Here is a 14,626-nt window from a genome sequence, read left to right as displayed (position 1 = left end):
TATCTTCCTTTTCCCTTTACAATTTTTTTATAGTTTTGTATATATGTGTTGAATAGAAAAACAAGACAGTGAAAATATAAATAGACAGTGAAAATATACAATTCAGGTCCCCATCAGAATAACATTGAATCAGTCTGGTCTTGATATAAAGAGTAGACTAACAGAACATTGTGTTATAGAGCCAGTGAATGCATTGAGTATGATGGTCAGCTGTACATGTAGGTACAGTGCATGAAAATCAGAATATGTTATTATGGGGACCTGAATTGTCTGGGTATATGCTATCCTTTCGAAAATCATAGCATATTTGACTGTATATTTGAAGAAATTAATGTGTTGGCCCTAGTTCTGACTGGCACTAGTTCATACCATATGAAGCATTCCCAAACCCTCTACGTGACTCCTCCATGCCCAAACATATATCACTCAAAACTCTCAGAGCATGTAATGTGACTTGCCACTCCACAGCGACCATTTTAAATTTTAATTATGACATGGCACATTATTACCATAGTTGTTTTTGTGCCATAAAAATCCAAAACAAAACAAAAACAAAGCCACTCCATGGACTGATGTCCCTTAATCCACAGTCAAGGTTCAGAGTTGTCTTGCACCATGCCAATCAAGGTTGCACATTTATTTTTACATTCACCTCTTAATTTTTGATGTTGGATATCGTGGAACACAGATTTGCCTCTAGCCACTTGCTGCTCCAAATTCAGCTTCTCTGCAGTCTGAAAGCAAGTGATAATCACCTGTTTCAAGCTTTTGTGTAACTTTTATCAGTTTTTTTTTTATGCCCACCAGCAATTTTTTTGCTATGAGTGCCACTTCTGGAACACCATTTCTTAAACACATTTCCAGTTGTCAAATTGGGAATTTGTATATCTTAAACAGTAGCATGCATTTTCTCCATGTGACATCCAACTATAATTCCTTCTTGAGCCTCTTAGCTCTTTCTCTGTGCTACTTTACAGAGAAAGAGAATAACAGGGATTCAAAGACTTTTATTAGGAGAATAAAAGCAGAATGTTCCCACTCTTGAATGGCAGATTGAATAGTTTTAGTAGTGACATGTAAGAAATAAGGTTGTACAGCATCAGCCAAAAAGAAAGAAACAAACAAACAAACAGTACTTCTCATATCACCTGCCTATCCTCTCTAACAGTTTGTCTAATTCTGTCTTGAATTTATTTAGACTGCCCATTTCCAGTAGATGGAAGTTTTTTGTTCCAGCAATCAACTATCTGCTGGATGAAGGAAAATTTTTGCACATCTTTCCTGCAACGTCATTTCTCAGTTTGAATTTGTCCGTGTGCTTGTGTGTAGTCTGAGCAAGAGGAGGGATTCCCCAGCATTGAGCTTACCTAATCCATGCAAAACTTTAAAAACATAATGTTAGATATCCTCACAGGTGCCTAATCTAGAGATGTGGCAGTTGGAGAACTGAAGCCTTTCATGGTAAGAGCATCCTTTTTTTTTTTTTTTTTCTCTACACTAGTTCCAGCAGGATCCACATTCTTCCTAAAATGAGGCCTACAGACCAGTATGCAACACTCAACATGTGGCCAATCCATTGCCTTGTACAAGGTAATAATCACTTCCTTATCCCTAATGGAAAAATTTCATTGTATATCATTGACAAAAAATTTCATATCATTGACAAAACACTACGAGTAGTCCTAGCAGTCCAGAAAACCTCATGTCTGACTGAACAATTACTCCTAAGGCTTTTCTATCCTCCGTAACTCTCATCATAAGTACCCCACATTTGGTGTGTTATTCTGGAATTATTGTTACTCGTATGCAGTACGACATATGCAGTAAAACATTTGTCAGTGATAAACTTCAATTGCCACTTCTGCCCATCTGCCTAACTTTTCTCGATCTCGGTCTTGGTGCAGTGGTATACTCAGATTACCATCATTGACCATCTTGCCAACCTTTGTATTATCCACTAATTTAGAAGTTAGGCCTGATACGTCTTCTTCAATATCATTAATAAATATTGAAAACAAAAATGGGATTAGCACTGAACAGCGCCTCCGTAGCCAGGTGGGAAGGAGCAGCAGTTCGTATCACATGCTTCTTGATTAGACCGGGGTTCGAGCCCGTCACCACCAAATACGGAAGATGCGGAAAGGTCAGGAATGACCACCGCATATAACCGGAGCAATTATGGCCTTAGTTGCTAATGCTCCTAAAAACCAAAACAACAACAACAAGCAATGAACACTGGGGAGACTCCATTAATAACATTAGTTCAAGAAGAGCAATGCCCATTTATAACCACTCTGTCTTCTCCTGCTCAACCATTCTTTTATCCATAACAGTAATCCCTAAAGCCATACACTGCCCCAATTTATACAGCAATCTTTTATGTGGAATGTCAAAAACTTTTCTGAAATATAAGTTTATGATGTCAGAATTATTCTTTGTGTCCAGTTCCTTTGTTAAGCATCATAATATCCAATAAGATTGGTCAGACGAGATTGCCCCCTTAACAGATCCAAGCTGTGACTTCAATATGATTTCATTGCTGTCTAGACGGTTCTGTATTACTTTTTTTATCTAGTAACTCCATAATTTTTCCTGGAAAAGCAAAAGTCAAATGAATCCCAATTACTTTTGCTGTAATTACAGCAGAAGTAATAGGGATATATTTGCACATCTCCAGTGCATAGGGACCTCCTTTGGATCCAAGTATATGCTCATAATTGTGGCTGAAGGTTTGCTTCCCTCTTTTGCTGCCACTCTTAATGTAACTGGCTAGATCCTATCCACTCTAGTTGCCTTTTTCAATATTTAGCTTCAACAGTTTCTCTTCCATTTTCTCCCTGTTAGAATTTGATACACTTTTGGTATTCCCATCCCTAAAAGTTACTTGTGTGTAAAAAATGTAGATGCAAAAAATCTATTCAGTTTGTTAGCAACCCTAGTAGGATCATCAACAGTTAAACCATTCCTATCTAGCAAAACAATTTGATTCATCTCCTTTCTTCTAGTGTCTGCTAAGTAGACATTTTTGCTGCTTTTCTTTGCATTCTTTGCCAGAGACTTCTCGTAATCTGCCTTAGCTTGTCTAACCTTTGTGACTTGATTGCAGATTACTTTATATCTACTATAGTGTCTGTAACACATGATAATTTAGATGTATCCCATATATTTCTTCTCTGTCGTGACTCTTATCAGTTCATCTGACTCCATTTAGGTCTAAGCCTGGAACGGTATTTCTTAGTTCGTGTGAAAAGCCAGTAGCTTCTATGATTACTTTCCTAAATGCTTCTCAGAGAAAAGTGATATTTCCCTTTGCAAAAAAACTGTAAACAGTCGATGAACCAGTTATAAAAGTTTTGTATGATTCCTTCACTGAAGTCCCTGCTTTCAAGTTTCTTTTAACAATGCAGTGATTTATATTTATCTAACTACCACAATTCTTTGGTGTATTTACCTTTCTGTCTGTGTTCAAATATAAATAGATAAAAGTTGCTCTGCCAATGTTTACGAACAATAAATCTAATAAAAGTTTAGTATTTGTTAATGTGTTATATAATATATAATTGTTCGTGCACAAATCACAGACATAGGCATCGGCAGCATGGTGCAAGTGCACCACCTCTGGATGTCGAAGTAATAAATAATTTTTAATACTTTCATTAATTCATTGAAACATTCAAACAATATAAATTCTACAAAAAAAACTAAAATATTAATTCAAATAATTTCTTAAAACAAGAACAAAATTAAAATAACACTTGCAAAACGGAATTAGACCTTGTTAATTTTCATCATTTTATTCCCACATGCACCACCTTCTGTCTGTGCGGGTAGCACAGTGGTATTGTCACCGTCCTCCTCACACAGAGTGGAAAAGGCCTGGGTTCGAATCCCGTCGTTGACATGAGGAACTTTTGTGGGCTTTTTTTCACTCCGTGGCTGAGTTAGTCGGTCTCAGCGTATATAGCAAGGTTTTTTCATCCAACAAAGCAGGCAAATCGACTAGAGAGCAGTTTACAGACACAATACACAATGGTATAGGTAATAACTTACCGGATGATCCTAATGTAATACAGTAGAACATTGATTATCCAAACTAATTTGGACCAAGGTTGGTTCGGATAATCAAAAATACATCAGAACACCCAGTTTATACAAAACAAAGGGTAATTAGGCCTACAATTAAATTATTATATGGAAGGTTATTGCTACTGCGTTTTGAAATATGAAGTATTATAAAAAATAATTGATTTAGAAAATGGCTTGTAAATAATAACCAAAACGTTTTGAAGAAACAATATATATTACATTTATTTTGAAATTACCTAATTGTTTTACATGGTTTCAACTATAAATCACACTTTTTTTTTACATAAACATAAATAAACAAACAAGTAATTGCACACAAATAAGAGTACAGTCAGTCCTCGTATAACACGTGTTTACACTACACGAATTCAATCATACACGATTTATAACTAGGGGAATGATATCTTATATAACACGAACTAAAATTCGCTTATGCACGATTCGCCTTTGTGTTTACAAGAAATGGCAGTCAGACGCAGAATCACCCCAACCGAACGCAACATGATAGGAATGAAGAGAAGATTCTGAAAATGTATTTATGTTTTTTATATCAGTAAAGGGGAAACACATTTCACCATAATAACGTAAAAATCAACACAATTCCATCCATCGATATAATTGCAGATGCAATTAGATAGTTTATTCCACTAGCAGAAAGGCAACTGGAAATTGTTTTTATTGTTTTATGGTAGTAACCCCTAGAAATGTGCTTTAGTAAAATGTGAGGTGTTAATGTGTATCTCTGCCTTTACCGTGTTTATTCAGTTGCTACACATACGCAGCTTTGTTTATGTGTATCAAGCGTGCCTACTCGTTTTTTAATTGTGCTTTATTCCCTAAAAATGAATAAAATACTTAAAAGGTGTGAAAAGGAAGCATCCTGGTGAAGACACTGCAGATTCAGAGAGAAAAAAAAAAGCAATATCGATAAACAGAGGCGGACTGGATCAAAAATTCCTACCCGGGGAAAATTTATAGTGGCCTCATTCTATGGTTTATAGCCAAAATCACACTGGCCTCCGGCCCACTGGGGTTTCCCCAGTAAGGCTTATGGCCAGTCCGCCCTTGTCGATAGAGAAAAAAATATGAAATTGTGAAACGCTTTGAGCGAAATGAAAGACCATGTGATATTGCACGTGCTACAGACCTAAATCAGGCAACACCGAGAATTACAAAGAATGCAGTGAAAATAAAAACAACTTTTATAGCAGGAACAACTCAAAGTGTAATTAAAATCCATTAGATTAAGACACAAAGAATTAGAAGAGATGGAACGGCTGTCATCTGTTTGGACAGAAATCAAACAAAAAACAAGTTTGCTTACGATAGAAGCAAAAGCATTAGCAATATTTTATTACGTAATAGTTGTAATAAAATACTTACATATTTTATTACGATTATTTATTGTTTGGTAATGTTTTGGTTACAAATGTGTGTTCAATTTTGGGTGGTCGGCACCTAACCCTATTTTTCCCATAGGGCCTGTTGCTTATATTGCACAAGGGTTTCTAGGAACACAACTATTGTGCTATACGAGGACTGACTGTATAATGAATCTTGGGAAGGTTTATTTTTTAAAATATGTAACCTTGAATTTTTCTTTGAACAGTGCAAGATTGTCTTTTTTCGTGATGAAGTCTCTATCCTTTTTGATAGCAATATTTCCATAGAACTGCATTCAGGAGTTGCTCACAACGTGGCATGCAGTTTCTAGCCAGTGAAGGCCGCCGCATGAGTGGGCTTACTCCCTCTTCTTCATCGTCATCAGAATCACCTTGGTTAAAATCAGCACGTTCTTCATCCTAGACTAATGCAACAATTTCTTCTTGTTAAAATATGGATAACCAGGATCATCAACATCGTTGTTCAACCATGCCTCTGCATCTTCTTGCCCACACTCAGAAAACCCGGGAATCCATTGAAATATAAAGTTACAATCACACCTACTTCTTCATTCAAATCTTGCACGTGTGCAACCGTCTCTTCGGCAGCACCCCAAAGTTTATGCCATGTCCTTTTCAGATTTCTCTCCGACAACATGTTCCAGCATCAGCTAACATGTAGCAACAATTCTTAGTGTTGAGCTGCTTTGAAAACTCAACCACACTCTCTTCACCTCCAGTGAGTAGCAGCAAGTGACACAAGACTTATTTTTTGTACATATTTTTTAGTTTTTCGATAACACCTTGATCCATTGGCTGCAGCAGGGCTGTAACATTTGGTGGTGAAAACCTGACAGTGATGTTCTTGTTGATTGAATTCATTTTTTAAGGGGGGTGGGATGATGCATTATCAATAATAAAAAAACTACCAGCTTTACCCTCATTTTTTCGATGCCTCTTCACACTTGAAATAAATCTTTGCTAAACCAATCCAAAAAAAGTTGGAATTCATCCAAGCATTTTTCTGTCCTTTATATTGTACTGCTAGGCAATTTACACCTTTAAAGCATCTTGGATTTCCCAATAACCAACAATGGTAAAACATGTTGTCCACTTCCATTTGCACACATTGTAACTGTAACATGCTGTTTGTTAGCTTTAAAATGAGGAGCAGCCATTTCATGTCATGATGCAAGTGATTTACAAGGGAGTGACTTTCAATTAAGACCAGTTTCATCTGCACTGCAAACATCATCTTTGGAAAACCTTCCTCTGCCATTTTCGGAAAAGACTCTTTAAAAGCTTCTGCGACATTACCTGATAAATCTTCACCTTGAATTTCAAGCTCCCTTATACTGTGGCAAGATTTGAAATATTTCAGCCATCCTGTACTGGCTTTAAATTCAGATGGGCTTTTAAAATTTGATTCAATTGTAACACCTTTTCGCAACAGAGGTCTAGAAATAGGTTCGCCTTGACTTCTCTTTTGTAGAAACCATAAATAAACCACATCTTCTAATTTCTCATCACTAGCTTTTTTCATAGTTTTCCTTTTTTTTTTAGAGTCATGTTGTCTTACTTTGAAGTAAACTTCAAAATTTCATTTTTTTCTGCTTTTTATGTCAGTTGATTGCTTTACCAATGTTAAAAATCTTAGCAAGCGATACACTGGTTTTAATCTTTCCGGTCTGTTAATAATTGTTACCTTGTCTTCTATTGACAATACATTATGGTTTCTTTTGCTGGTAGATGCCATTATTAACATAAAGGGGCAGCAGTATTAAAATTAAAAAGAAAAATGACACAATATTTCACTTTGAAATAGCCACGAACGAAAACTCGAACATTGAGTGCTTAGAAACAAAACGCGAAACAAAACTTCCCCCACACCATGCTCACAATGAACAATGGTACAACAGACAATGACGCAACAAGGTCATGGGCAACTATCCTGGGTCTGCACAGTAATTAAAGCCAACATTTGATTTTTAACTCCTGTAATGACAAATTAAGACTTCCTATGCTATACTGCATATATCTTCAAATAGATAATACGAAACAAATGCATAAAGTGATAGGAGTAATATTTCAGCATAACAACAAGTGCATTAAAATTAGATATTGTAATTTGGGGGGGGGATTCGGATAATTGATGTTCAGATAATAATGTAGGGGTTTTTTTTTTTTTTTTTGCACCACCTTTCAAAATATCCTGCCAGCGCCCATGATGATGGGCCCCTGAAATTCCTTCATTGCTAATTATCAGTGGGTCACCAATCTTGTTGACGAATAACAGTAAACAGTCCCATTTTTTTCTGACAGATTTTTCCATGTGGTTGGAGTTCAATAAAGTTATACAGCTTGAGATGAAATCTCCACCCTGTTCAGTGAAAGTTGTAATCTTGACCATCACAAACAAAAAAGAAAGAAATGACATAGCCCTTCTAGAGAGGGTTCAGAGATGTTGTATACCAGATTAGTGAGCAGCACTAATTAATGACCATATGAAGAATATCTTAGAGAAGCACATTACAAACCTTGTTAACTAGACCCCTTAGAGAATTTGATTAAGGTATATAAGGCCCTGAAAGGATCAGTAAAATGAACAAGAGAGAGAGCCTTTTTTCACTATTAGGAGAGAAAAGCAGGGGAGACACAAATATAAAATTTTATGGAATAGAAGTCATGAAGTTTACCTCTCTAATACTAATTCTAATGCTGATCAGATTTGATGCACTTCTCGGGCTTTGGTGCATGGTTATCTTGGAACTAAATCTGCTGATCTCATGTGTTCTGTTTATTATTCTAAAATAGTTGAAAAATGGATGATGATGGTCTGGTAGGTTCATTGTATTTAATTTCATTTTATTGATTTAATCCAAAATAATATGAGAAAGATTGTGTAACAACTGAAACATTGAATTATTTTATATACTTCATTCATATGAATTGTAACAAATAATTCAATAATTTTGCAAATTTATTATTATTATAGAAATTGTTTGGAAGGTTGTATAACACACACTATGATTTTCTTTTTTAAGGCATTTTTGTAATGTTTTTATTATTATTATTGTAGTTAGCATTTTTTTTTTTTTTTTTTTTCTTACAGAGTCCAGCTAGACGATGTGGAAAGGTTGAAGGAGGAGATGAAATTATTCAAGTTAACTATCAGACAGTTGTATGTATAATTATGTCATTAAAATGTTTATAAATATATAATATGCAAGGTATATTATACGTTAACTGAAATATAACAGTAAATTTTCCAGAAATGGAAATGTGCAAACCGTGTCATGTCACATTACGTTCACCAAGGTTATATGGAATTTACCACCATCTGACAAGTGGCGGCAAATTGGCAGGTGACTGATGGTTGCAATCCATATTCAAGTGTGCAAGGTGACACTGTTTTCTGGTTTTGTTCCTGGTAATAGTAGTCCATAATTCATCACGGTACTACCATCAAATTATGTGCTATATATATAAGCTTCCATCTGATACATATATATATTGTTACAGTAACCATGATGAAATGTAACTATATATAAATGTGATGGTGAAGTGCTGATGAAACTTAGCCAAGTGTGTATACAAAATGTAATCTGCTTCAGAAAAAGTGCCAAGATCATAAAATTGCATTCTGAATTATTATTATTATTCAAGCCATATGATTCAAGGATGTGAACTTATTCTGCATCATCCTAAAAAAAAAAAAAAAAAAAAACACTCAGTTGATCATTGTTTACCTATTGCTAAAAATGTGCCTATCCAGTTTTGAATTGAACTTTGTCATACTCTCTACCTGAACTTCCTTGGGAGATAGCTTATTTTAATTAACAGCAACACATTTCCAGAAAGTAGTAAACTTCATCAGTTATTACTTCTGTTGCTTATGAAAATTTTATACTTGTGCCTCCCCACTACTTCCTAAGTGCTTTAAACATTTTGATCATTTGATCTCGAGGGTGTCTGACCTCTGTTCTCTGCAGACCGCATCTAAGAATCTCATCAAGGGGGATAACCCTTGGCACCCCCAACAAATTTAGTTGCACTTATTTGTGTTCTCTCTCTCTCTCTCTCTAAAAATTCTGTTTTTGTAACTGAGGCTTCCAAATAGATCTCAGAACGATATTCCAAATATGGTCTAGCCATTGTTTAATATCGAGGGATAATAACATCTGTTTCTAGAAAAGGTCCTATACATCATTTGATAATACACTGTGAGTCTTTCTTGTTACCTGCTTATTGCAGTGAAAATTCTATGCTTGTATCATAACTCATAAATCTTTCTTGTCCTGAACCACTTAAATTTTTGCCCCTTAATCTGTAAGTCGCACAGGATTTCTTTTTCTCAAGTGCAGGGCCTTACATTTAGTAGAATTAAACTTCACTTGCCATCTGTCAGACCATACTGATGTAAGTCATTCTGAAGTTGCTAGAATAGCCTGGTTTAAATTATTTAACCATTCTGGCTACCCTTGAAACATCCACAAACTTTGACAGCTTTGCCTTCAGAATCATTGAGGATGGCTGAAAACAAGAGGACCCCCTCCTCCCTCAATTGTGAACTTGTATGACCACTGCTTGCCCCACTAATCTGCTCTAAAGAATATCCTTTTATTATCATACTATCTCACCCTTTACTCAGCCAGCCACTGATCCACTTATCCCTGACAGGTGACCCTCAGAAATAACATTTTCCGACCTCTAATCAATGATTAAAAGTGAAATTTTTTCTGCCTTTCTAAATATAGTCAGATTTTTACTTATCCAAAGTGATTTTTTTTTTTTTTTTTTTTTTTTTTTAGTTTTCATACAAAAATTGCATGCAAGAACCTGTCAGGTGACCCGCCACCGTCTTTGCAACTATTTGAAATTTTTTGTTGCAGAGTAGCAGCTTGATACTGGTCTAGTAGCAATGCTATGTTTTTAAAGCTTCAGGTTACTCGTTTTTCTTCTTCCACTAGTTCAATAAACATCTATAGCTTTACTTGAGTTGTTTTTGAAAGATTTATTAATGTAAAGATGATAAATTGAAACCCGATATTCTCTCCAGATCTGCTGCACATCAAGAAGAAAGATACATAGTTTAAAATTTTGTATGCTGTGAAATGCCAAATTTGAAATAAATTTTGAAATAAAACTTGAAAATGGAAGACTAATATTATCACACACACACACACACACACACACACACACACACACACACACACACACACACACACACACACAGTGGACCCCTGCTTTACGATTGGTTCACTGTACAATCAAATCACTTTACGATGGAGAGTGGACTTGCCATAATCAAATACTGTTCACTGTACCATATGTAGTAAGTGCCAGTCATTGTGATGAAGTTTGTGAATTGAATTTTAATTCCATTAAACGGCGATTCTAATAACCGAAAATAAAAAGAATATTATCGACAGGTTATAAAAGTAAAGATATAAAGCAAATATACAGTTTTATTACCTTACCAATTAACAAAATATTCTTCCGATATGAAAATCGGAAGAATATTTTCTACAGGTTAGCAAAATAAAAATAAATTTATGCTTGCGTACATAGCTTAATTTCAATTAAAATGCAGTGAGGAATATTTTTTAAAAAAAGTCACACTAGGGTACTGTAATATTTACATAGCATCTGATTGATATTTCTGTTCACTGGCTTCTTCTTTTTTTGGGGGGTGGGTTGTAAAATTTTTAAAATGGTAAAAAAGATCAGCACTCAATAACAAAGAACATGTCATGCGCAAATTGCAACAACATAATATGCACAAGTGAGATATGGAGATAAGTTTACAAAACTTAAAAACTAGGAATGAAGAGAAGAGTCTGGAATTTATTTATGTTTTTTATATGATGAACATTTCATGGAAGGGGAAAGATGGCATGCACAAATAGCAACAACACAATAGGAACAAGTGAGATATGGAGATAAGTTTACAAAGCTTAAAAAATAGGAATGAAGAGAAGAGTCTGAAATTTGTTTTTTATATGATGAACATTTCATGGAAGGGGAAACACATTTCACCATAATAATGTAAAAACTCACAGAATTCCAGCTATCTTATCGGTATTATTGTAAATGCAATAAGATAGAGTTTACTACCTGTTTTTAATATATTGCACTAACAGAAAATCCCGATAAACCAGAAACTGCAAATTGTTTTTATTGTTTTAAGGTAGTGACCCCCAGTGCTTTAGGCACCTCCATAGCCAGGTGTGCAGGAGCAGCAGTGCGTAGCACACGCTTCTTGATTAGACCGGGGTTCGAGCCTGTGACCACCAAATACGGAGGATGCGGAAAGGTTAGGGAATGGCCACCGCATATCCTCGGAGCAATATTAGCATTAGCATTAGCATTAGCATTAGTAGAGGCATTTGATGCAAGAAAGCAAGCTTATGCAGCATCAGCCAAAAAAAAAAAAAAAAAAAAAAAAAAAAGTAACATAAATAAATAAAAATAACCACTTCCACTTCACCCCTCTGTTCGTTCGAAATACCTGTCCAGCTGAGCCTTAAACTTATTTAGGCTATCAACTTCCACGACAAGGGATGGAAGTCTGTTCCACCCACCAACCACCCGCTGGCTAAAGGCAAATTTCCGCACATCTATCCTACATCTGTCTTTCCTCAATTTGAATTTATGCCCTCTCAGGTGATTTTTCTGAGCTAGAGGAAGAATCCCATCAGCATTGAGCATGCTCAAACCATTCAAGGCTTTGTACACCTCTATCAGATCACCCCGCTGGTGCCTAGTTTCCAGACACTGTAATTTGCAAAACTTAAGCCTTTCTTCGTAAGAGAACCCCTTTGTCCCATTCACCAATCTAGTTGCCCTTCTCTGTACTCGTTCCAGCAGCTCTACATCCTTCCTGAAATGAGGCCTCCAGGCCTGTATACAGTACTCTAGGTGTGGCCTGACCATTGCCTTATACAAGGGAATAATCACCTCCTTATCCCTGCTAGAAAAATTTCTATATATCATTGACAATACACCATGAGCTACTCTTGCAGCTCGTCTGCACTGCTCAGAGAACTTCATATCTGCCTGCACCACCACCCCCAGGTCCCTTTCATTCTCTACCACTGTCAGTGTAGTACCACAGAGTTGATACGTTGCTCTGGGGTTGCTGTTTCCCATATGTAGTACTTTACATTTGTCAATATTAAACTTCATTTGCCACCTCGAAGCCCATCTGCTCAACCTTTCCAAATCCTGTTGCAGCAGCATAGTGTCAGTAGTGTCCTTGACAACCCTGCCAACCTTTGTATCGTCTGCAAACTTGGACATTAAGCCTGATATACCATCATCAATATCATTTATAAATACAGAAAACAATAAAGGCCCCAATACTGAACCCTGAGGGACTCCACTAATAACATTAGTCCACGATGAGCAGTGTCCATTGATTACCACTCTCTGTCTTCTCCCCCTCAACCACCCCTTTATCCATAGCAGCAACTTGCCTCCAATGCCACACTGCTCCAATTTGTGCAGCAGTCTTCCATGTGCAACAGTATCAAAAGCCTTTCTAAGATCCAAGTATATAATATCAAAGTTATTCCCTGCATCCAGTTCTTTTGTGACTGCATCATAGTATCCAATCAAATTGGTCAGGCAAGACTTCCCCTTAACAAAACCATGCTGTGTCCTAGCTATAACTGAAGTCTTGTCTAGATGAACCTGCAGTGCTTCTTTCACCAGTGCCTCCATTAATTTTCCGGGAACAGAAGTTAAACTCACAGGTCTATAATTACTTGTGTCAGCCTTTGATCCCCCTTTGTGAATTGGGGTCACATTTGCACATCTCCAGTCAATGGGTACCTCCCCTGAGTCCAAGGAAGCTCTCATAATTATGGCTAAGGGTTTGCTTACCTCCTTTGCTGCCTCCTTTAATATAACTGGATAGATCCCATCCACCCCAGGTGCCTTTCTTGTGTTTATCTTCAACAATTCCTCCTCCACTTTGCTCTCAGTTATTACAAGATTCTCTAGCTTACTGCTAGAGTTGAATACACCTCTGGCATTCCCCTCGCTGAATAACTCCTCATGTGTGAATGTCGATGCAAAATATTCATTTAGTTTGTTAGCTACCCGAGCAGGGTCATCAACAGTTGACCCATCGATCTCAAGTGGACCAATCTGATTCATCCCCTTCCTTCTAGAGTTTACATAAGTAAAGAACTCTTTGCTGTTTTTCTTCGCATCCCTTGCCAAGGATCTCTCGTAATCTGCCTTCGCCTGCCTAACCTCCTTTGTAACTTGGTTACAGATCAACTTGTATCTATCATAGGCATCCGTGTCACGTGTTAATTTGTATGTATCCCATGCATTTTTCTTCTCTGCCATATGCCTCATTAGTTCATCTGACAACCATTTAGGCCTAAACCTTGAACAATATTTCTTAGTTGGTATGTAAAGCCTAGTAGCTTCCACGATAAGTTCTTTGAATGCTTCCCATTTTGAATTTGCTGTTGGCAATATCATCAGTTGATCCCACTGTATAGAATTTAAATACTGTCTCAGTCCATTGTAGTCGCCTTTACGAAAGCAATACCCCTTCCCTTTACCCCTAATGGTAGTTACCTCTTTGAGTAACTCCCACTTCAGCACACTGTGATCACTGCCACCAAGTGGTTCATTTATCTGCAGATTCTGAATGCATGAAGAATCACTACTGATAATCAAATCAAGAGTATTACTCCCTCTAGTTGCCTCCCGAACATGCTGATGTAGAAAACAATCATCCAATAAATCCACAAAAGCCTTGCTACTGTGTGAGTGACCAGCCCCCAAATTCCAGTCAATATCTGGGAAATTAAAATCCCCCATTATAAGACTCTCTGATTTACTGGCCCACTCTATTTCTCCGAACAGTTTCTTATTATACTCATCAGAGTCATTAGGCCTATAGCACACTCCTACTCTCAATTTTGATCTCCCAATGCTTATGTCACACCAAACTGACTCGACACTGCACTGTCCAGCGATGTCGACTGGCTTCACTTCCTTGGATTTTATGTGTTTCTTAATTAATAGCATAACCCCTCCTCCCTTCCTATCCTGTCTATCCTTTCTGTACACATTGTACTCCCCAAATTCCAGTTCTGCATTTCTTATATCTGTGTGACACCACGTCTCTGAAA

The 14,626-nt window shown here is 36.7% G+C and overlaps 1 protein-coding gene across 1 annotated transcript in view; it reads left to right on the top strand.

Moving 5' to 3' along the window:
* Positions 1–14,626, top strand: part of cnk (connector enhancer of ksr) — a 327,711-nt gene that overhangs the window by 101,786 nt on the left and 211,299 nt on the right. The window contains exon 7 of the mRNA XM_090389913.1: positions 8,581–8,649. Coding sequence (XP_090246039.1) covers positions 8,581–8,649 — 69 coding nt within the window. The remainder of the gene's footprint in view (positions 1–8,580; positions 8,650–14,626) is intronic.

Source organism: Mastigoproctus giganteus, chromosome 1 (assembly GCF_048544385.1).
Source record: "Mastigoproctus giganteus isolate SK-2022 chromosome 1, ASM4854438v1, whole genome shotgun sequence".
NCBI classification, from domain to species: Eukaryota; Metazoa; Arthropoda; class Arachnida; order Uropygi; family Thelyphonidae; genus Mastigoproctus; species Mastigoproctus giganteus.
Note: the sequence above shows the minus strand (reverse complement) of the source record. Positions and strands in the feature narration are given on the sequence as shown.